This window comes from Peromyscus leucopus, chromosome 6 (assembly GCF_004664715.2).
Source record: "Peromyscus leucopus breed LL Stock chromosome 6, UCI_PerLeu_2.1, whole genome shotgun sequence".
Taxonomy (NCBI): domain Eukaryota; kingdom Metazoa; phylum Chordata; class Mammalia; order Rodentia; family Cricetidae; genus Peromyscus; species Peromyscus leucopus.
The window spans coordinates 115,906,732-115,928,627 of NC_051068.1; the positions used below are offsets into that span (position 1 = coordinate 115,906,732).

The window sequence follows — 21,896 nt, forward strand, 5'->3', positions numbered from 1 at the left end:
CTGCACGGCCCGGCTGAGGAAGGTGCCCGCGTCGGCCGCCAGCTTCTTCACGTTGAAATCCATGATGTTCATGCCGGGCGGCAGCGGGCCAGGGCCGCCGGCGGGGCTCGCGGGGAGGCGGGGGGCGCCGCGGCGGGGCTGGGGCGCCGGGCGACGGCGGGGCGGACGTGGGAGGCGGCGGGAGGCGGCGCCAGCCCCGCGCAGCTGTCGTTTCCTGAGGGGCGGGAGGAGGCGGAGGGTGTGGCCGGGCCGGAGAGCCCGCGTCCCCGAGCGCGCGCGCGCGCGCCCCCGGCCGGCCTGTCGCGTCGCCCAGCCGCCGCCGCCGCCGTCGGGATGCGGGCCGCGCCGGGAGACACCCACCGCAACCCCGCGGCTCCTCAGCGGCGGAAACCGGCCGGCCCCGGGGGGCGTGGCCTCAGCCGGCCGGCGGGCCCGCGGGAACAGCGACCCCTGCAGGGCGGCCGAGGACCCACCACCGGGCGGAGTCGCTGTAGAGGGTCTCGCGGGAACAGCGACCCCTGCAGGGCGGCTGAAGCCCCTTGTCCGGGGGAGCTCCTGGCTGACGCTCTCGGAACAGCGACCCCTGGAGGTCACTAGGGACTAATCCTAGGGTCAGAGCATCCGCAGCAGTCCTTACACGGAGCCTTCTGGGCTGCCGTGCACCCCACCCTGGTTCTCCCGGGGAGCCTCAGTGAGTATCTCTGACAGAAAAGCATGGACAGAAGTTCTTTAAGAGGAAATACAGAACCGACACTGCAGAATCTTTGGCCAGCATTTCCTGTATGCGGTCCGGTGTCAAGGGCTGCTGACGGCGTGGGTGGACACCCACCCAGCCACCCTGTGCTGACCGAGATTGTCTTTATTGTCCCCTACCTTGTTACAGCTTTACTCACTGTCGGGCACTGAGGAAGTGCTGAACAGATCAGTCCCTGTGATGGCCTGTGATTGTCCGAGGCGTGTTTAGAATCATCTAGGAAACAGCTCTGGAAGGGTCTGTGAGGGCACTTCAGAGAGACAGTAGAGGAAGAAAGATTATGCATTCATTCACGCTCGCGTACCTACTGTCTGGCAGGGTCTCAGCCTTCCAGTTCCTGGTGCTGGGATAGACATGAGCCCCCACACTCGGCTAACTTAGTTTCTGTTTTCTGAGACAGGGCCTCTTGTAACCCAGGCTGGATTCAGGTACCCGAGGATGGCTTTGAACTCATCTTCCTCCTGCCTCTGTCTCTGTTTTTTTATTCTTGTTCTTCCCTCCCTTTCCTTCTTTCTCCTTCCCTTATGCCGGGGACCAAACCACTGTATCTGCTAGGTTCTGTTTTGCGATTCTTTTCATGTAACTTTCACCTTGATGTGTCGAGATGCTTCAGAGCCTCTAGGTGCTACATACAGTCTCAGCTCGAAAAACAGACAAAAGCACACATCTGCGTAGTGTTCCTTCTCTCTCTGAAATCAAGCATTTCCATATCCCCCGCTAGTAAACTTTGATTTCACATCACTAGCCAGAATGGGGGCATTTAGTTCCTCACAATGGCAATTCAGTCCAATAAATGTAATGTGCCCTGTTAAAAAACTAAGAGCGTTTGTAAGAGAATAGTAGCTCTTATTTTTAACAGTATGAATTGTCATCTTGGACAAAATAAAGCTTGTGTTAGCGAAGGAGAGAATATAGGACAGGCAACTTTTAACATTTGCTCTGCTGGTGTTGTACAAGAATTAAAGGAGTCTTATGCTCCCCAGAACTTCTCTTCAGGTTCTAGGCCAGTTATATAATTGGAAAGAATCAGGAGAAAATTCTGAGGATGTAGCCCAGTGGGTAGAATTTTCCAAGAGTATATGTAAGGCCATGGGTTCCGTTCCCAACTGAAAGAAAACAAAACTTACAGGAAAAAAAGAAGGTGTGTGTTGGGGGGGAGGTCCTGTTAAAAAGTCCTAACAAACTGTAATTTCTTCTGTTGTCTATCTTTTGACTCATGATAGTATTTCTAAAATTTGCTATTTAATGCCATTTTAAACAAAAACTAAAAAGTTAAATTATTTGTGTGAATTTTGCTATATATTATTAATGAACAATAGCAGACAAGTGTATCTGTAAGTTATGGTGTGGAATGACTTAAAAAAAAACATGTATATGAGGGTTTTACCTGTATGTATGTCCATGAACCACCTGTGTGCCTGGTGCATTCAGAAGCCAGAAGAGAAATCTCCTGAGTTACAGACAGTGACCTACACTGGAGGACTGAGAAATGAATTCTGATCCTGAGCCAACTCTCCAGCTTTCTTTAACTAAAAAAAAAGAAACGAAACGAAACTGCCTATGTGCTGTGGTTCCTTCTGGGAAGCCAGCATGGGAATACTGAAGAGTACAAGGGTAGGCGCTTTGACTCTGCAATTGTATCTTTCTACACTGCTTGTAGTTTCAGTTTCTGTCTGTGCATAGGTATTCACTTAGATGTGCATGTGTGTGTACATGTCTACACTCGCATAACATATCTTGCTTTTATTATTTACTTTTGGATTTTAAAATAAATGCTTTAGTGATTTAATGAATATAACGTATGGCCATTAAAGTATTCAGACAGCATGGAAACGAACAATGATGAAAGCATCTAGTAACTCCAATACTCAGAATCAGCCAGCGTTGGCGCTCGGTTTTTGTCTTTCTCTGTAAATACACACGAAGCGTGGGTGACACAGGCCCGAGCATGAGAATGAGAGCAATGGAGGAATGGAATGGGGGGATGAGGTGGGGAGGAGAAGACACAGAGTTCTGTATGAGGTCTTTCTTTTCCTTTCTTTCCTATTCTTTTTAGACAGGGTCTCTAGCCTAGGCTGGCCTTGAACTTGGAATCTCCCTGCTTTAGGCTCCTGAGTGCTGGGATTCAGGTGTGTGTTTCTCTAAACCTATTGCTATCTCCTTTCTTCTCTTTTCCAAACTACTTGTTTTAATCATAGACATGTCCACTGAGATACTATATTGAAGATGAGATTAATAGGAACTCATGTATTTATTCCTTTCCTTTGTCCTCTCTCTGCCAACTTGTATTGCTTTTTAAAATTATTTTCATTATTGATGGAGAGTAAAACTGAGTCAGCAGTGTCCAATGTTATTGGAAGATATAAACAAGCATTCTCTTTTTATTTAACTAGTTAACTTTGTGTGTGTGTTCATGTGTAGGTACATGTGCCCACATGCATGCATGACAAAGTGGAAGATTCCATGAGCCCCAGGGGTCCTCCTGTCCCAGCACCCAGTGCTGGGTTGCGGTGCAGGTGACCAGGCCTAGCTTTGGCATGCGTTCTAGGTATGAGGACTCAGGACGTGTGCAGCAAGTGTTCTCATCGGCTTCCTAGCTTAAGCCACCATTCTGTTTCTTCCCAGCAGGGAGTGTGTAAACACCTTCCCATCCTGCTGTCATCCATCAGAGGTCAGTCCTTCCTGGAGTGGCCTGTCTTCTCCCTCTCCTACCTCAGAACTTGCATATTTATCCATCTTCCCAGCTTCTCCTTTTTCACAGGATCCTTACCCGCATTTAAACAACCCCATCTCCCTCCCTTGTCATACTCACAAATACTGCCTCTATTCCCCATCACGATCCTGGCCCACTTCTTATCTCCTTCCTTCCCATAGTGGTCCAAACATTTGAAAGAATGATTAGAAATTACTGCCTCAATGTCTGTTAATTTCCTGATCACTTTAATGTGGCTCTTTCTACATTATTTTCTAGAACTATTTTTTTAGCAGCGATTTTTCTACACTTTTCATCTTAGCCATCATAAGAACAGTATGTATTGAGAATTTATCCATGTACCAAATACAGCCTTGACTTGTTAACTTGGTGTGTGTTTCCTCTAGAATCCTCTGTTGCTTTGCCTGCATGATATAACCCTCCTCGGATAGTCCTTGTACCTCTCATGTTTTTCTCCTACATCCTTAGTTTTCTGGACTTTCCTGGAGATTTCTCAAGGTCTCACTTGCTGTTTCTTTCCTCCTTTCTGTAAACTGTTGCCTCCATTCAAGTGTCTGCTGATACACAGATGTCATAAAATTTATTTCGTCTTGTCCATTAAATCTCTAAAAGGTATGAACTTTCCTGTCAACTATTACTATAATACCATCAATATGCGTCAAGAAAAGTTAACATTTCCTCAATATTAGCAAATGGCCCATCAAAAGGCAACTTTCTAATTATCTCATATGTGGGAGCCCGTTTTCAGGTTCCTCGTGGCTTTACCCAGCAGGTCTACATAGAGAGGATGATTGGACCACGGGCCAGAGTGCAGGTGTCTGAGATGGTCTGCACTTGGCTGTGCTGGGGGGAGGTCTTTTGCTCTACCCCTTGGCATTTCTGTAAATACCTTAGGGCAGAGACAGTCAGGGCTCATTGGAATAGGTTCCAGGACCTCTTGAGGCTATTCTGTATTTTCTATCTGTTTATCTCCACAGTCTAAATTCTTCTATCTAATATTTCCTACTGCTCTCACTCAAGAAAACTCTGAGGAACTGTGGAGTTGGTGGGTAAACGCCCTGCACTCATAATTATAAAATCCTTCCAAATTTAAACAATTGATGTTTTCATCAAGTTAATCTTTTGCTTTCAACCCATTAATGTCTTTTCATTAGTCTTAGGATAAAGAACAAAATCTGAGCGGCGTTGGGCACCTTTTCCGCCTCGAGCAGAGCCAGCGATCTCTTGAGTTCGAGCAGCCTGCACCAATGAGTTCAGGAAAGCGCAAGCTACACAGACAAACTGTCTCGAAAAAAAAAAAAAAAAAAAAAAAAAAAAAAAAAAAAAAATCTGTTACCTGCCTGAAGGCCATGACATTTTATTAATAATGGCTTAGCCAGTCACCCAAATCAGTGGAATGGAATATAGAAACTTTTTTTTTGTTTGGTTTGGTTTTTAGACAGGGTTTCTCTATTCCTGGCTGTTCTGGAACTCACTCTGTAGATCTCGCTGGCCTCTAACTCAGAGGCATGAGCCACTACTGCCAAGGTGGAAAATAGAAATCTTAAGTGATATTTCATATTGATTTTCTTGAGTTGATATACAATCTACTGTGGTAATACATTTTGTATCCTAATAAATTTGCCTGAAGATCAGAGAACAGAACAAGACACTAGATTAAACATAGATGCCAGTCAGTGGTGGCACACACCTTTAATCCCAGTATTTAAGAGTCATGGCCTTTAATCCCAGCATTTGAGCTCTCATGCCTTTTCTACTAGTATTTGGGAAGCACACATGCCACTAATCCCAGCACTAGGAAGGAAGTGACATGACTGGGTGGAGAAAGGTGTACAAGGTGTGAGGAGACAGGAACTAGAGACCTTTCGGCTGGAGCCTTTCTGACTGAGGACTCAGGAAGCCCTTTTGGCTGAGGATTTAGAGGCTTTCAGTCAGAGGATTTGTGGTGGTATTGTGTTCCCTGAAATATTGTGCATGCTAATAAACTTATCTGGGGACAAAGAACAGGACGGCCACTATATTAAACATAGAGGATAGGCAGTGGTAACATACGCCTTTAATCCTAGCATTCCAGAGGCAGAGATCTACCTGGATCTCTGTGTGTTCAAGGATGCAGCCAAGCATGGTGACTCACACCTTTAATCCCAGAAAGTGAGCTTTTAATCCCAAGGAGTGATGGCAAAAAGCAGAAAGGTACATAAGGTGTGAAGACCAGAAACTAGGAGCTTTTGGCTGGTTAAGCATTCAGGCTTCTGAGCAACAGTTCAGCTGAGATTCATTCTGGATGAGGACTCAGAGGCTTCCAGTCTGAGGAAAGAGGATCAGCTGAGGAATTGGCGAGATGAGGTGGCTGTGGCATGTTCTGCCTCTCTGATTTTCCAGCATTCACCCCAATAACTGGCCTCAGGTTTGATTTTATTAATAAGACCATTTAAGATTTATATTACAAGGATTCATGGAGTTGGCAAGGTGAGATGTTTCTCTAGTGGCTTGTTCCTTTCTCTCTCTGATATTTCAGCATTTACCCCAATATCTGACTCCAGGTTTTTATTATAAGACAATTTAGGAATTTGTGTTACAATCTATATATAAAAATCTGCTGGGGCCAGGTGTGGTGGTGCACACCTTTAATCCTAGCTCTTGGGAGGCAAAGGTAGGTGGGCCTTTGTGAGTTTAAGGTCAGCCTGGTCTACATAGAGAGTTCCAGGCCAGCCAGGGTGACATACTTAGTGAGACCCTGTCTCAAACAACAATGATAGCAGCAGCAACCAACTAACCAAGCTAACCGAAAAACATTAGCGATTACGTGATTAGTCTGTTACTTAGAAAGCTATGTGGTGATATTTTCTTTGTGATGAAATGTGATATTTTATTTGTATGTTAAAAAATAAAGTTTGCCTGGAGATCAGAGGAAATAGCAAACCATTAACACAAAAGTCAGGCAGTGGTAACACACGCCCTTAATCTGATCACGTGGTAGGCAGGGTCTCTGTGTGTTCAAAGACACACTAGGGAACAGCCAAGTGTGGTTATACACGCCTTTAATCCCAGTACCTACCATAGAGACCTGGAGGTCTGTACAGACAGGCAGTGAAAAGGAAGTGAGGTAGCTGGGCTAAGAGGGCAGAACAAAAGGCAATAAAGGCACGTGTAGACAGGAGTGGCTCACTTTTGGGAGCGGCAGAGCTGGAGAGGGAAGGTTGGTTGGTGGCTATCATTCTTTTGCTGATCTCTAAGGCTTTCACCCCTATATTTGGCTCTGTGTTTTTTATTTATTAAGAATGCTTAGAAATTTGTCTACATTTGGCACCCAACATAGTCCAGGTAGCCAGCTGTCTCTGTCTTTCTAGATTTTGAAGTTGCTTACAATGCTCTTCCTGTTTACTTAGATAATATTGTATCCTTCTGAGGTTTTTGATGTAGTGGAAGACTAGATAGTTAAAATTATAATTTTCCTTGGTTATGATAAAAGATAAATTAGATATGAAGCTTTAGACTCACCAATATAAGATAGATAGAATATTTTCTTTAATTTTGCCAAATACAAATAGACTAGATATTGTAACTGTAATTCTTGCTTGATAACTGTTCTATTATATATAATTTTACTATGTTAAAGTTAAAACCTTCTTTTTTGTTTAATAGAAAAGGGGAAATTCTGTGGAATAATGCTTTTGTACACTGGTTTAATAAAATGCTGATTGGCCAGTAGCCAGGCAGGAAGTGTAGGCGGACCAAGCAGATGAGGAGAATTCTAGGAAGAGGAAGGCTGAGTCAGGAAATGCCAGCTCTCCAGGAAGCAACATGTAATGGCACACAGGTAAAACCATGGAAATCATGGCAACATATAGATTAACAGAAATGGGCTGAGTTTAAATGTAAGAGCTAGTCAGTGGAAAGCCTGAGCTAATGGCCAAGTAGTTTTAATTAATATAAGCTTCTATGTGTTTACTTGGGTCTGAGCGACTGCAAGACTGGCAGGTGAGAGAGATTTGTCCTGACTGCCAGCCGGCCAGGACACAGGAAAACTTCAGTTACAATGATATTCGTTTTTTAAAAGTAAAAAGTAAAGTGTGTATTTTATATATTTTGAATGGCTATAATCATTCCACTAGATGTCAGAGTAGCCTAAAAAGCAATTGTTGTACATTAAAAGTATTGAGTAAAACTGCAGTTAAGCTATTGTATGTTTCTATGTTAGTTTAATGAGGAGAGAGAATGCTTTTGTTGATACTTTTGAAACTGAGGTTGTAGATGTACTATGGCTGTATATTGAACATGAAAGTTAGAATTTTCTTGTGTTATAGAAATTTTTTGTTTTTCATTAAGCCTTGAACTCTAGGAACTGTAAAATATCTATGGCATTAAAGCTATTAATATTTTATTGAGTAACAAATGCAAGTCTAATACTTTCCTAATATTTTAATGTTGTATCATATTTATCCTCAAATTATAGCAGTAATTAAAAGCATCTCAAAGATTGATAAGACAGTTCAGGGGTAAAGGCATTTGCTGCCAGACCTAATGACCTGACTTTGATCCCTAAGATGCACATGGGTGAGAGAAAATAAAAAAAAATTGTGTAAGATGTCTTTTAACCTTTATATTCACTTGTAAGCAATCATGCACACACACATAAACACACACACACACACAGTAAATCTAAATAAAACATTCTTGAGTGAGATATCTATTTTGAAAACTAGATTTTAAAGAAATTAAATAACCTTAAAAATTCTAGCCCATTAACTATTCATGATTGTTTTTAAGAATAAATAGGTATTCTAAACACTAGAGATGTTTTAATCATGAGAGCTGTTAACACCCACAGGTAGATAATGATGCTGATGTGTGGAATGAGTGTAAGGTTTTTATTAGACACACCTGATTATCAACAACAGGATTTGTAGCATTAGTCTGATCTTGAGCAAGTCATTTCATATCTCTGACCTTTAGTTCTGTGTTTTTTTTTTTTTAAATTAATAAAACTAACTTTTTTTTTTAAGCCAATGAAGACTTGGGAGCCAGATGCTGGGGTGAAAGCCTGCTATCTTAGAGAGGCAGAGAAAGCACCCAGCTGACCTTCCTCCTCTGCCCATGCCCCTACAAGAGAAACATTTCTCAAACAAAACTCCAACTCAATGTCCCTCCCTTCTACTTCTGTGAGTCTCTCTCCGTCCTCCTGACTCCCTCTTACTCTATGGTTTTACCCTGTTCACTGGTTGCTTGCTTGTCTCTTGACCTATGATTGACTTTATTTAATCTTGTTTACATGAACAGAAAGCTCTTGGATTAAATGTGTGTGCTAGGGCTGAGCCACACCATAACTAGGAAGAAGTTTTTCCAGTAAATAATGTAATCTCAGGGTTCACAGTGTGATCAAATATCCTGCAACAGTTCTCTCATCAATAAAATGGAAATACAGCCTACTGTCTCCCCACAATGATGAGATGAAGGCTAAAGAAGAAAATGTATGCCATCTACTGCAGTGGCCAGTCATAGTTAATAAACCTTTATATTATTTTGTGAATCTGAGAGCAAAGCAAAATTAATATAGGTTAAAACCCCTCCTATTTGAATCACGGTAGATTACCCAATATTGGTGCTCATGTATGTCTGAATGTATCAGTAGACATTTTGCATATAAAGATTAGTATTGGATTTAAAAAATTAGCAACTATGCTTCCATTGAAAAGTTAAGAATTACAATAACTTATTTTGCACTCCACCAACATTTTAAGTACCTCTGTTGCTTGGAAATGAAAGTGGAGGAAGTGGAGAATTGAATTTCATTCTCTTCATGCCATGCTTATCACTACTTATCACTTATTACAATGTTCTAGTACTTCTTTAATTTTTTAGATTTATTTATTTTTATTTGGTAAGTGTGCATGTTTTGCCTGAATGTGTGTGTGTACTACATGTGTGCCTAGTGTGTGTGTGTGCATTACATATGTACCTGATGTGTGTGTGTGCATTACTGTTTTGTCATATTTTTTTTTTTTTTTTTTTTTGTTTTTCGACAGTTTCTTGTAGTTTGTCTTTCTGACTACTGTAGCACTGCTCACTACAGATCTCTGCTTGCTGATCTAATTACGTGCACACATTATTTTTGATTGCATTCTGACACTCCCAAAATGACAATAAAATTTGTTTTGAATCAGAGGGCGGAGCTAGCTACCAGCTGACCAAAATTAACCACAGAGTTTTGGAGGACTGAGAACAGATAGACAGGAAGTAGAAGGGTGGGGCTTAGAGAAAGTCTTGGTTTTGTGGATGGAGGAACCAAAGAGATGGGAGGTCACTGGTTGCTTCTTCACTGCTTCTGTGATCATTTGGGTTCTTACCTTGATATCTGACTCCTGAGCTTTTATTAGTAAAGAAAATTAGATAAATGCATTACATTACATGTGTGACTGGTGTGTCTATATGTATTACATGTGTGCCTGGTGTGTGTGTGTACATTACATGTATGCCTGGTGTGTGTGTGTGTGTGTGTGTGTGTGTGTGTGCGCATTTTTGCATGTGTACCTGATGTGTATATGTGCATTAGATATGTGCTTGATGTGTGCTAGATTAGATGTGCTAGATGTGTGCAGAGACCAGAGAGGCTGTAGGATTCCTTGGATCTAGAGTTATAAGTGGTTGTGAGTGGCCATGTTAGGTGCTAAGGACTGAACCTGGGTCCTCTGCAAGAGCAGCCAGTGCTCTTAATCACAGAGCTGTCTCCCAGCCCTAATACTTCTTGCTGAACTCCAATAACTACCAAACTATCACTCCATTTTTGACTCCTTTGCACAGGTTTCTTTCTTTTTTGAAGATGAGTATTCTGAAGGCACAGCTCACACAGCTTGCTTAGCACCTGCAGGTCACCAGCACAGTGAACACATCACGACTTTGACTCATCACACCAGAGACTCTTGCCAAGTTTTCCCATGTAGTATGGCTCTGTATGTACGCAGAGGTAGGTTAAGATAGTGAGTACAACACCAGTGTTTCTAACTCAAGTTTATAATTTGAGTTTTTTTGCAAATTTATTTAATGGGTCTACAGTGAAAAGGTATTTCATACTTAAACTAAAAATTGAGAAAATGTAAAAATGGTATAATAAGCACTGTTACCCTCATGATAGTAATTTTTCTTATTATAGCTTAATGTATCTAGAGTTAAAACATTACTGTTTAAGGAAAGCAAATACAATCCTATTACAAAAACCAAAACCAAAACCTGTAGATGTAACCAACCGTCTTATTAAAATAAGAAACACAGAACCAGTGTAAAAGAGAAAGCCGAAAGGTCAGAGCTCAGAGCTAAAATCTTACCTCCTGCAGTGCTCCTAGCTTCCTGAAAGAGAGCTACTTCCTGTGTGTCTGTCTTTAAATAGTCTTTCTGTTCTGCCTTCTCATTGGTTGTAAATCCAAACACATGACTGCCTTATCACTGCCTGTAAGTACAGCCTTCCAGGTCTCCAGGTCTTAAAGGCTTATGTCTCCAATGCTGGCTGTATCCCTGAACACACAGAGATCTACCTAGCTCTTCTACCAAGTGCTGGGATTAAAGGCGTGCACCACCACCACACATGCTCTTGCTATGGCTCTAATAGCTCTGACCCCAGGGCAACTTTATTTATTAACATACAATGAAAATCACATTTCAGTACAAGTAAAATACCACCATAAATACCATCATGGGTTGGAGAGATAGCTCAGCAGTTAAGAGCATTTGCTGCTCTTACAGAGGATCTGGTTTGGATCCCAGCTACCATATCAGGTGATTTACAACCTCCTGAAACTCCAGCTCCAAGGGATTAGACACCTTCTTCTGGTCCTTGTTGACATCTGCACTCTGGTGCACATAGGCCACTCCCCCTACACATAATTTAAAATAAAGTATTTAAAAACTCCCAATATCATTAGCTTAAATTACCTTCCTGTCTCCATCCAAAGTATCTACATGAGGAGTTTGGTGTGCTTCTTGCCCACTTATATCTACAAACAAATACAGAACCACTTATATTTTAATCTGTGTACATTATACATTGTAAGTTATAACACCTTACCTGTCCTTCTGTGGCTTTTATTACTCAGTATTATACATTTGAAATATGTTTAATGTATTTCCTTCAGTTTTGTATACACTGGCAAGTTTTTTTGTTAACTTGATACAAACTAGAGTCCCCTAGGAAGAGGGGACCTCAGTTGAAGAATTGCCTCCATCAGATGGGCCTGTGAGCCGGTCTGTGAGGGCATTTTCTTGGTTAATGATAGCTATGGGAGGGCCCAATCCACTGTGGATGGTGTCATTCATGGGCAGGTGATTCTGGGCTATATATCTGAACATGTCAGGATGAGCAAGCCAGTAAGTAGCTTTTCTCCATGGTTCCTGCCCTGGATTCTTTCAGTGACAGACTTTGGGACATGTAAGCCAAATAAGCTGTTCCTCCCCACAAGTAGGTTAGTCAGTCTTTCATTTTCACAATAGAAAGTAACTAAGTCAGTGTAAGAGTTGATCACACGAATACTTCACACCTTACGTGTTGAATTCCTCAATGTTTAGAGTTCAATGTTTAGTTTTAATTCTTAATTTTAAAATTTCATGTTTATTGATATTTTGCCTACATGAATGTTTGTCCAGCAAGTGCCCACCAAGGGGGTGTTGTAATCCCTAGACATGGAGTTACAGATGGCTATGAGCCTCCACGAGGGTGCTGAAAATTGAACTTTCGTCCTCTAGAAGAGCAGCCAGTGCTCTTAACTACAGAGCCACCTCTCCAGCCTTCTGGTTTTAATTCTGGGCGGTGGTGGCACACGCCTTTAATCCCAGCACTCCGGGAGGCCAAGCCAGGCGGATCTCTGTGAGTTCAAGGCCAGCCTGGACTACCAAGTGAGTTCCAGGAAAGGCGCAAAGCTACACAGAGAAACCCTGTCTCGAAAAACCAAAAACAAAACAAACAAACAAACAAAAATCCAATCTACAGTTTGTTTGTTGATATTTTGAGATGATGTCTTGCTATGTAGTCCACACTGGTTATGATCTTGTGATCCTCCTTCCTCAGCCTCTTGAGTATTGGGATTACAAGCATCCACCATCATATCTAGATCTAGTGAGTATCTTTCTTCACAGATTCTAGAGTACAAATACACACACACACACACACACACACACACACACACACACCTGTAAGTAGTGTGCATGTCTTTATACCAAATACAACCAAACTCCCTCCATCAAGAAGTTCCTATTCCTTCATCAAAACTTGACAATTATGTTTTCAGTGATTGATGTGGTCATTCACAGATGTTATTTTTATAGTAAATCATCTATGGACTAGTGGCATGAAGCCAACTAGGTAATACTGTTTTTCATATGTTCTTTTGAATTTGGTTTGTGGATGTTTCATGATTTCATGATGTTTCTTCCTTTTAGGTGTTTAAAAAGTTTTTTAAAATCTTGCTGTAACACAAAAAGGTCTTATAATAAAAAACCCAGAGCCAGATATTGGAGTGAAAGCTGAAAGGTCAGAGAAGCAGAACAGCCAGCCACTAGCTTACCTCTATGAAATCCTCAGCTTCAAGAGAGCAAGTTCCTGTTTCCTCATGCCTTGTATACCTTTCTGTGTCCTGCCATATTGCTTCTTGGGATTAAAGGTATGTGTCACCACTGCCTGGTGTTGTTTCTCTCATGTAGCCCAGTGTGGCCTTGAACTCACAGAGATCCAGATGGATCCCTGCCTCTCGAGTGATAGGATTAAAGGTGTATGATACCACTACCTGACCTCTATGTCTAATTTAGTGGCTGGCTCTGTTCTCTGATCCCCAGGTGAGTTTTATTGGGGTAGACAATATAGCACCACATCTTGCCTATAAAGAAAGGGCTTTTCTCTAATAAAATTTCTTTCTGAGATACTTTGCTCAGCCTTGGTACAGGGAGGAGGGGACTGGACCTGCCTCAACTGAATGTACCAGGCTCTGCTAACTCCCCAGGGGAGACCTTGCCTTGGAGGAGGTGGGAATGGGGAGTGGGTTGAGGGGGAAAGGCTGGGGGTGGGAGGAGGGAGGACAGGGGAATCTGTGGTTGGTATGTAAAATGAATAGAAAATCTCTTAATAAAAAGAAAAAAATTTCTTTCTTAGGAAGATCATACCATAGCAGCACTACCAGCTTGATTTAGCTTATACATTCTATTGAGGTTTTATATATATATATACACTTTTTTGAAACTTTATACTTTACTTAAGATTAATGTTATAAAGTATATCATTTTTATTTAACTTCTCACATTATCACACACACATGCTATTATATAGGTATTGTTGATTGGGCTATATTTGTTTTTCTTTTTCTTTTTCTTTTTTCTTTTTTTTTTCGAGACAGGGTTTCTCTGCGTAGTTTTGCGCCTTTCCTGGAGCTCACTTGGTAGCCCAGGCTGGCCTCGAACACACAGCGATCGCCTGCTCTGCTCCGAGTGCTGGGATTAAAGGCGTGCGCCACGACCGCCCGGCTTATATTTGTTTTTCTTTGAGAGTATAAAAATTAACTTTTTAAACAAATATTTATTGGATATCACCTCTGTATCTAATTCTGCTCTAGATGCAAAGGTTATAGCAGTGAAAAAAAATCCCTGTTCTAATTACACATCTTGGTACTACTCTTCAGATGAAATGATGGTCCCAGGACAAAAACAGAACTTCACTGTGATCCCCACAATTTGTGGACAAAAGCACTCTTGTTAGCCATTTCTTGCCGAGGACTGATAAAACACCTTCAGTCAGTGACAACAGACATTTGACTTTCTGACCACTTTTGACCATTTTTCTTTACAAACTGCTCTCTTCCTTAGTCCCTTTGACTTCAGTTTTGTAAACAGGAAGTACTCTCCATCAGTCATGTTACATACAATTCAACTGTGAAATTGTTTGCTTTTATCTATGCACAAATCCTTTCAAGTGGGTTGTATGAATTTTCATTTTGTTAATATACAAAGTGAATTTGAATCACACCATGAAAATAGAATGCATATCTTGTTTCTGGACTCAATGGAACAATTGACGATTGAGGCCATGCTAATCTTGATTTATATATAGCAAAAGAATTGGTGTGAGTTAACTCAAGGAATTTTTATTTTATGCAATTTTATTAACTCATTGAATTTTCTTATTTATATTACAAATTTGTATTTCAGATTTTTCTTATATTTCTATATTACAATTGTTGACTAGCAGACAGTGGGTTTAGTAAACTCATTCTTCTTTTTTAATTAAGAAAAATTTTCATTTATTTTACACATCAAAGATCCCCCTCTTCCCTCCTCCCACCCCCCCAGCCTCCCCTTCCCAACCCACTCCCCACTCCTCCCACAGGAAGACAAGACCTCCCATGGCAGCATGTCCAAGCCCTTCCCCCTGCCTCAAGGCTGTGCCAGGTGTCACATCACAGGTAGTGGGCTCCAAAAAGCCGGGTCATACACCAGGGATGGATTCTCATTCTACCGCCAGGGGGCCCCCCAAGCAGATCAAGCTACACAATTGTCTCGCTATGCAGAGGACTTACTAGACTCATTCTAAAGAAGCTCTTAGCAAGTATATGCAAGATTGGATTTTAGTTTTAGTATATTTTCTAGTTTAAAATATAGTTAGAAATCACAGTTAACCCCCAAATTGTCAGACAGATTATAGAAATATTAGGGCCCAGTGCAGAAATATCGTGTTCTGGAGGAATAAACTTGACAGCCTGTGCAATGTTGGAGGTTGCTGAAGTGAGACCGGCATCACTGATGGCCTGAATTACAATGTAGAACATGGTGCTGTTTCCTAGTTTCAAAGTTTCTGGTTTGAATTCAAAATTTTCTTTTGCGCCAGCCTCTTTAGGTATCAGACCAGAGGTATTCACTAAAGTAGCGTTGTTAAAATTTTGGAGATCCTGAGAACGCTGACTCATTCTGATGTCGTATCTTTGCGCTGGAAAAAAGAGACATGTGTTCATTAGAGTTGCGAGGACGGGTCTCTGCACTGCACTGCGCCTGCGTAGGAGTTGCCAGACTTGCATGCTGAGCTTTAGAGATAGAAAGCCCAGGTACAGTTTGTATCTGGCTATCTCGTCTCACTGACTTTAAAGACAAGTATATGAACAATTATCTTAAAAAATGTCCAGTTACAAAAATCACAGAAAAGATAATTCAGTATCAGTAATATCAGCCCGCCACCCAGAGTCCAGGTTTCTTTTTAGAAGAACGTAGAAAGAGCTGAACTCAGTTTTAAGTTAGAACAAGGAACGCATAATGTTCATGTGCAGTAAAGACCGTGAGTATCTTCTGTGACTTTTTATGAAGTTGAAAGGAGTACTGGGGTGGGGGTGGGGCACTCAGTGAGAGACCAGAGAAGAGATGAGGCTGAGTCAAAGGCACAGAAGCCGGATGAGCACTAATTACACTAATGTGCTCGGGAGTTTACTCCTCTTCACTATCCTTTTTTTAAAAATTTATTTTTAGTATTTTATTATGTGTATGGGTGTTTTGCATGCATGTATGTCTGTGTGCATATCTTTGTGAAGGAGGACAGAAGAGAGTCCCCTGGGGCTGAAGTAACAGATGGTTGGGACCTGCCTTGTGGGTGCTGGGAATTGGATCTGAATCCCCTGGATAAACAATCATGTTCTTGTCTGCTGAGCCATCTCTAAAGGAGATTGGGGGGGCAACATAAATTTAAAGATTGATTTTAAAATCTTAAGATAAAAATTCAGGAATAACTTTGGCTAATTCTAACTTTCTTGAAGTTCAGTTTTTACATTAAAAATAAATGAATAATGGCCTATAGTAGACACTCCATAAATATTATTTATAAATGAGACATTGGAAAATTTTCGGAAAGAATGCAAATGTGATTTCATTCAGAATACCTTATTTTTAATTTTTTAAAAAATAACATTTATGCATATAACACTTATCTGTTGTGTAAGTATGTCCCCTTACAGAATCAGTTGAACAAAGAATTCCTGGGATCATTTCCTGGCAACAAGTGTTTTAAGTGTCTATACAAAAATGTAATAACTTAATTTCTTACACATGACTCATTCTGAATACTTTAAAACTCAGCCTCTAGCTTACCTCTTCCTTTGTCGAGGACCTTGCCAGGGGCAGTCCAGGTAAGGTGAAGATGATCTCCGTTAAATTCGGCTTCCAGATCTGTGACTCTACTGGGTGGGAACACAGGAGGAGCGTGCTCACCACCAGGAGGCGCTCCAGACACAGTAAAGGACCCTCCAGAGGTTAGCCTGCTGAAGTCTTCCACAGGAGCTTCTGCTTCTTGCATTTCAGGTCGAGGGGGGTTCAGTATAATTTTACCTATAAAAAACAGCCACAGATACTGCATCTCTCATATTGTCTGTTCTTTATCTCATGCCGATCTTAAAGCTGTTCATGGCTCATGCAGGTTGACTACAGACGTTGAAAAGTGAGAGAAAAGCTTATTTATATATCATTTTGAAATATGCTATGTTAAAACTAACTTTTAACCTATCTTAACCTACTGCTATTGCATGAGTTCTTTGATGACAAGGAATCATTCAACTCCCTAGCTCTAGCATTTAGCACAGGGCTTGTTCCATGACCTTGGAAATGTATTTTGTAAATGAAACAAACCGAGGGAAACGTTAACAAAATATGTGGAAGCGTGGTCTATGCTGGGTCCACTGACACGAATATGACTTTGAATCCCAAAGATGATTGCATAATTATATACTTGGGTTTCCTACATATATCATCCCTTTCAGCATTTGTTTTATATAATTTACTGAAGTAGCTAATACATTTCTTTTTAATGCTACTCACCATCTTCAATATAACCAGGTATATATAAAGACTTGCTCTGTTGTCTTAAACTTAGTCTTGCTGTGTTTTTTCTTGCCTGGACATGCACTTTTAAGCTGTATCTACCATTTCCACGATAATCTGTAAAATATCTTGTGTAGACGCCATCATTTTTAACAGTATCAGCACCTTGATAATGAAACACAATACTTAGTCATGCAGTAAGTTAAAATGAAAATTGATATTTTACGAGCATTGGTGATATGAGTTTATCAGAGAGTATAGGACAGTTTAAACCATAGATCTTAGTATTTTGGTTCAAAGCTTGGCTTGACTATGTACTAACTCTGTTTGTTTTAGAAAGTATAATTTATAGTAGAGCATTCAATTAACATTAGCACTTAACTTTTATTTAACAATAGAAACTTGTCTAAAAAAATCTTAAAACTGACAAAGACATTTAGCAAGTAGCAGGATATAAAACCAATATAAAAAAATCAGTTTCCAACTTTTGTGCAATGACAGTATTGTGACCAATGAGGCTTATCTGAAGTGCAATTATTACTGGCTGAAAAGTCAGTAGCTTCCCCATACACCAATAGTGAATATGTGGAGAAAGAAACTGGGAAAACAATACTATTTATAATACCTTTAAAAATACTCAGGAATAACTTTAATCAAGGAAGTGAAAGACTTCTTTGATGAAAAATTTAAAACACTGAAGAAGGAAATTGAAAAAAGACACTACAAGTTGGAAAGACCTTCCATACTTACACATTAGCAGAATTAATACTTTGAAAATGGCCACATAGCCAAAAGCAATCTGCAGATTAATGCAATTACAATAAAAGTCCATTGACATTCTTTACAATAATAGAAAAAAAAGCAATTATGCAATCCACATGGAAACACAGAAGACCAAGAATAGCCACATCAATCCAAACTACAATGAACAAGGCTGGTGATATCACCATGTCTGGTGAGACATGCTGCAGGACCACAGTAAAAAAGCAGCACAGGACTGCCATAAGAACATATGTGTGGACCAATGGAATAGAATAGAGGATCGAGCATTAAACCCACACACTGAAACCCTGTGATTTTGACAATGCCAAACATACACATTGAAGAAAGATAGCCTCTTCAACAAAGAGTACTGGGAAATTGATCAGATACATGTAGAAGAATGAAATTGAAACATTAGCTTTCATCTTGTATGAAATCAATTCTGAGTAGATCAAACACCTTAGTGTAAGACCTGAAACTCTAAACCTGATGGAGGAGAACACTTCAGGATATAGGCATAGGCAAAAGGACTTTCTGTGAAGGATACCAATAACTTGGTAATAAAACCAAGAATTGACAAATGGCACATGAAATTTAAAAATATCTGTATAGTAAACAACCAAATGAAGCCTGCCATATGTGAGAAAATCTTTGGTAGCTATAGATCTGACAGAATAAAGATCTAGAATGTATAAATAACTAAAAAAAAAAAAAAAAAAAAAAAAAACTACCAAAATAGACAACTTAACAAATGGGCTGATGAAGTGAACAGTTTTCAAAGAAGAAGTACCAACATTCATGGAGAAAGATCATTGACCATATGAAGAGTGTCTAGGATCCTTAGTCAGAAGGAAAATGCAAATTAAAAATACTTTGAGATTCCATCCACCCCCCCCCCCGCCGCCGCCCAGGGGCCCTCCACCCCACCCCGGTCTCTCTCTCTCTCTTGAGACAGGGTTTATCTGTATAGCTTTGCACCTTTCCTGGAAACTCACTCTATAGACCAGGCTGGCTTTGAACTCATTGAGATCTGCCTGTCTCTGCCTCCCAAATGCTGGGGTTAAAGGCGTGCGCCACCACTGCCCAGCTCCATTTTTCCTTTCTCATTTCATCCCAATCAGGATGTTTACTATTAAGAAAACATGATAAAAATGTTGGCAAAACATGCATACACACGTGCGCGCGCGCGCGTGTGTGTGTATGTGTGTGTGTGTGTGTCTGTAGGGAGCAGAGAAAACTCTTATACAACACATTTGGAGTTGTAAATTAGTTGAGTTCCTATGGAAATCAGTATGAAGGTTCCTCAAAAAACTGAAAATTGAATGAGAACGTCACTTGAATGTCTATTTATTGCAGCACTGTTCATAATAGCCAAACCCAGAATCAGTCCAGGTGGCTGTCCAAAGTTGAATGGATGAGGAAAATGTGGTACACATACACAACAGAGTGATACACATCAGAGAGAAGAATGAGATGTCATCTGCGGGGAAATGGATACAAAGTTGAGATTGCCACATTGAGTACCAGAAATGAGATGAAGCAGACAAGACTGCGTATTTTCTCTAATTTGTAGATACTGGATTTTATACAGATAAATAAAATTATATACCATATCTGAAAGTAGATGTGAGACCAGGATAATGGAGGGCACGTGTGTATGTGTGTGTGTGTGTGTGTGTGTGTGTGTGTGTGTGTGTGTGTGTGTGTGTGTGTGAGAGAGAGAGAGAGAGAGAGAGAGAGAGAGAGAGAGAGAGAGAGAAGGTAGAGAAGGATGAATATAGTTAAAGTATGGAATATGTTTGTGTGGAAAGACTATAAGTATGTACAATATTAAGAAGGAAGCTTACCCAAACAAAGACTATAACTAGATGGAAAAAGCATATGCAAAGCACTAACAATAGTGAAAATGGAAAAACTGTACTTTAATTTCCATGGGAAGCATGAAATTGATAATAGACTTTAACCAAAATAAATGCCAAAATAAATGTCTAGGCTTGTTTTGTCAAGATAATCAAGCAAAATGTTTTAAAGACATCATTACTCAAATAGATTTGTAAATGTATTTAAAAAGTACTGGCTTGTAAGTTATAGTTATAAAATCCTATAGGAGAATTTACATTCTGTGGTGTCAACACGGGTTCCCATTACCTGCCCCGTTGTCCCAGAGCTCCAGTGTGACTTGATGTCCATCTTCAGCTTCTATAGTGGCTGTGACTCTGGCTCCCAGAACAGGCCGAAACCCTTGGCTGACTCGTGCATACACAATCATTGGGCTAGAATACCGTGCTGTGTTTTGACTCATGTGAGCAGTTACGATTATTGGGGGTGTGGTAGGACTTCTTGCTCGAGTGGTCACCGTCACTGTTAGTGACTGAGGTCTGGCATCCTTATTGGAGAGGCTGTAGGTCCAAGTCCCTGTCTGAAAAAGTTTTCTTGAAGAGCTTTGTTAATATTTTCCTGCTACTTGGGATGTACGATTATTTGGAAATGTAAACAAAATAAAACCACTTGGGGGGTACTGGCGATGGAACCCAGACTTCGTGAATGCTAAGCAAGTGTCCTACTAAAAGTAAAGACTTACATTCTTAACCTAATTAATGACTAAATGTGACTGTCAAAAGAGAATGGGTAATAGAGATTTGGATGGTTAGATATTCTACTTATTTTTTTTTTTTTGATTTTCGAGACAGGGTTTCTCTGTGTAGCTTTGTGCCTTTCCTAGAGCTCACTTGGTAGCCCAGGCTGGCCTCGAACTCACAGAGATCCGCCTGGCTCTGCCTCCCGTGTGCTGGGATTAAAGGCGTGCGCCACCACCGCCTGGCTTCTACTTAATTTTTAATGAGACACACTGTCATTGTATTAGTGCCAACAATGTAGCATGTCTTTATCTCTTAACACAGGATGGATTAATGAAACACAGTGAAAAGACTTACTTCTGCAGTGCCTGGTATTTGAAGTCGAGCAGACTGCATATTTAATTGATCATCTTTGAAATCTGAGGTTGTGTATTTGTTTCCTTTTGGATCTTGAAGAATAATTTCTGGCTTTTGTATTGTCCAGGTGACAACAAAGAAAGTGTCATTTCCAATGGTACTGTCCACAGGCACTGTACCAGTTACCTGTTTCGTCCCTGCAATATTCAAGGTTTTGCTCTCCAACTGTGACAGAAATAAAAAGCAAACACATAAAGCCCACTTGTTATTTTAAGTAATGGAAGTTTAATATTTAGGTAGTTCATGGTAATTTAACATCCATATTTAAGGTTCAATTACAATGACAAAGAATATTTTCCAAATCTCTCTCTCTCTCTCTCCTCTCTCTCTTCTCTCTCTCTCTCTCTCTCTCTCTCACACACACACACACACACACACACACATTGTTTTATCTTCCTCACAGTGGCTGTGCTTTAAACATATTAGTGGTCTGGCTGCTAATGCTGTAGCTTGGGGGGAATTCTGTTCCCCAGACAATGGCTCTGTTGCTGCCTCTAAAGGTAGTTCTAACTAAATCTATCGTTCTAATAAAACTCGAGATTCAAAGGCTGGGGTGAAGACCTGTGAGCTCAGAGAATTAGAATAGCAACTGGCTAACCTTCTCTCTTTGCTGGCATCCTGGAAGTCATTCCCTTCCACAACACCCCAACTAAAAAACCCCATGCTAAGCTCCTCCCTATTTCCTGTCAACCAGTTGCTAACCCCACCTCACTGAGCCCAGTTTAATTTTATTTAATTAGCACAAATACAACGTATCGTTATATAGTTAACAAATGCAGCATAAAGAAATGTAACACATCTTTGCAGCTTAAACAAATATTCCACAGACACACACACACACTCTATG

The 21,896-nt window shown here is 40.6% G+C and overlaps 3 protein-coding genes and 1 non-coding gene across 6 annotated transcripts in view; 2 read left to right on the plus strand and 2 right to left on the minus strand.

The window, feature by feature from the left end:
• Sh3glb1 (SH3 domain containing GRB2 like, endophilin B1) overlaps window positions 1-120 on the minus strand; it is a 31,381-nt gene extending 31,261 nt beyond the window's left edge. For all 3 annotated transcript variants that reach the window (XM_028861226.2, XM_028861225.2, XM_028861224.2), the window contains exon 1: window positions 1-120. In XM_028861226.2, the coding sequence (XP_028717059.1) occupies window positions 1-72 (72 nt within the window). In that variant the 5' untranslated portion in view covers window positions 73-120.
• LOC119088232 (translation initiation factor IF-2-like) overlaps window positions 39-21,896 on the plus strand; it is a 26,485-nt gene continuing 4,627 nt past the window's right edge. Inside the window, exon 1 of the mRNA XM_037207157.1 lies at window positions 39-691. Coding sequence (XP_037063052.1) covers window positions 62-604 — 543 coding nt within the window. The 5' untranslated portion in view covers window positions 39-61 and the 3' untranslated portion in view covers window positions 605-691. The remainder of the gene's footprint in view (window positions 692-21,896) is intronic.
• The window catches only part of LOC114686561 (calcium-activated chloride channel regulator 3A-1-like), a 23,664-nt gene continuing 16,818 nt past the window's right edge, over window positions 15,051-21,896 (minus strand). Inside the window, 5 exon segments of the mRNA XM_028861229.2 lie at window positions 15,051-15,423; window positions 16,569-16,805; window positions 17,292-17,459; window positions 20,205-20,475; window positions 20,990-21,214. Coding sequence (XP_028717062.1) covers window positions 15,083-15,423; window positions 16,569-16,805; window positions 17,292-17,459; window positions 20,205-20,475; window positions 20,990-21,214 — 1,242 coding nt within the window. The 3' untranslated portion in view covers window positions 15,051-15,082.
• On the plus strand, window positions 17,778-17,911 carry LOC114686563. Its single transcript, XR_003733589.1, has one exon. It is a non-coding gene; the product is annotated as a U4 spliceosomal RNA (small nuclear RNA).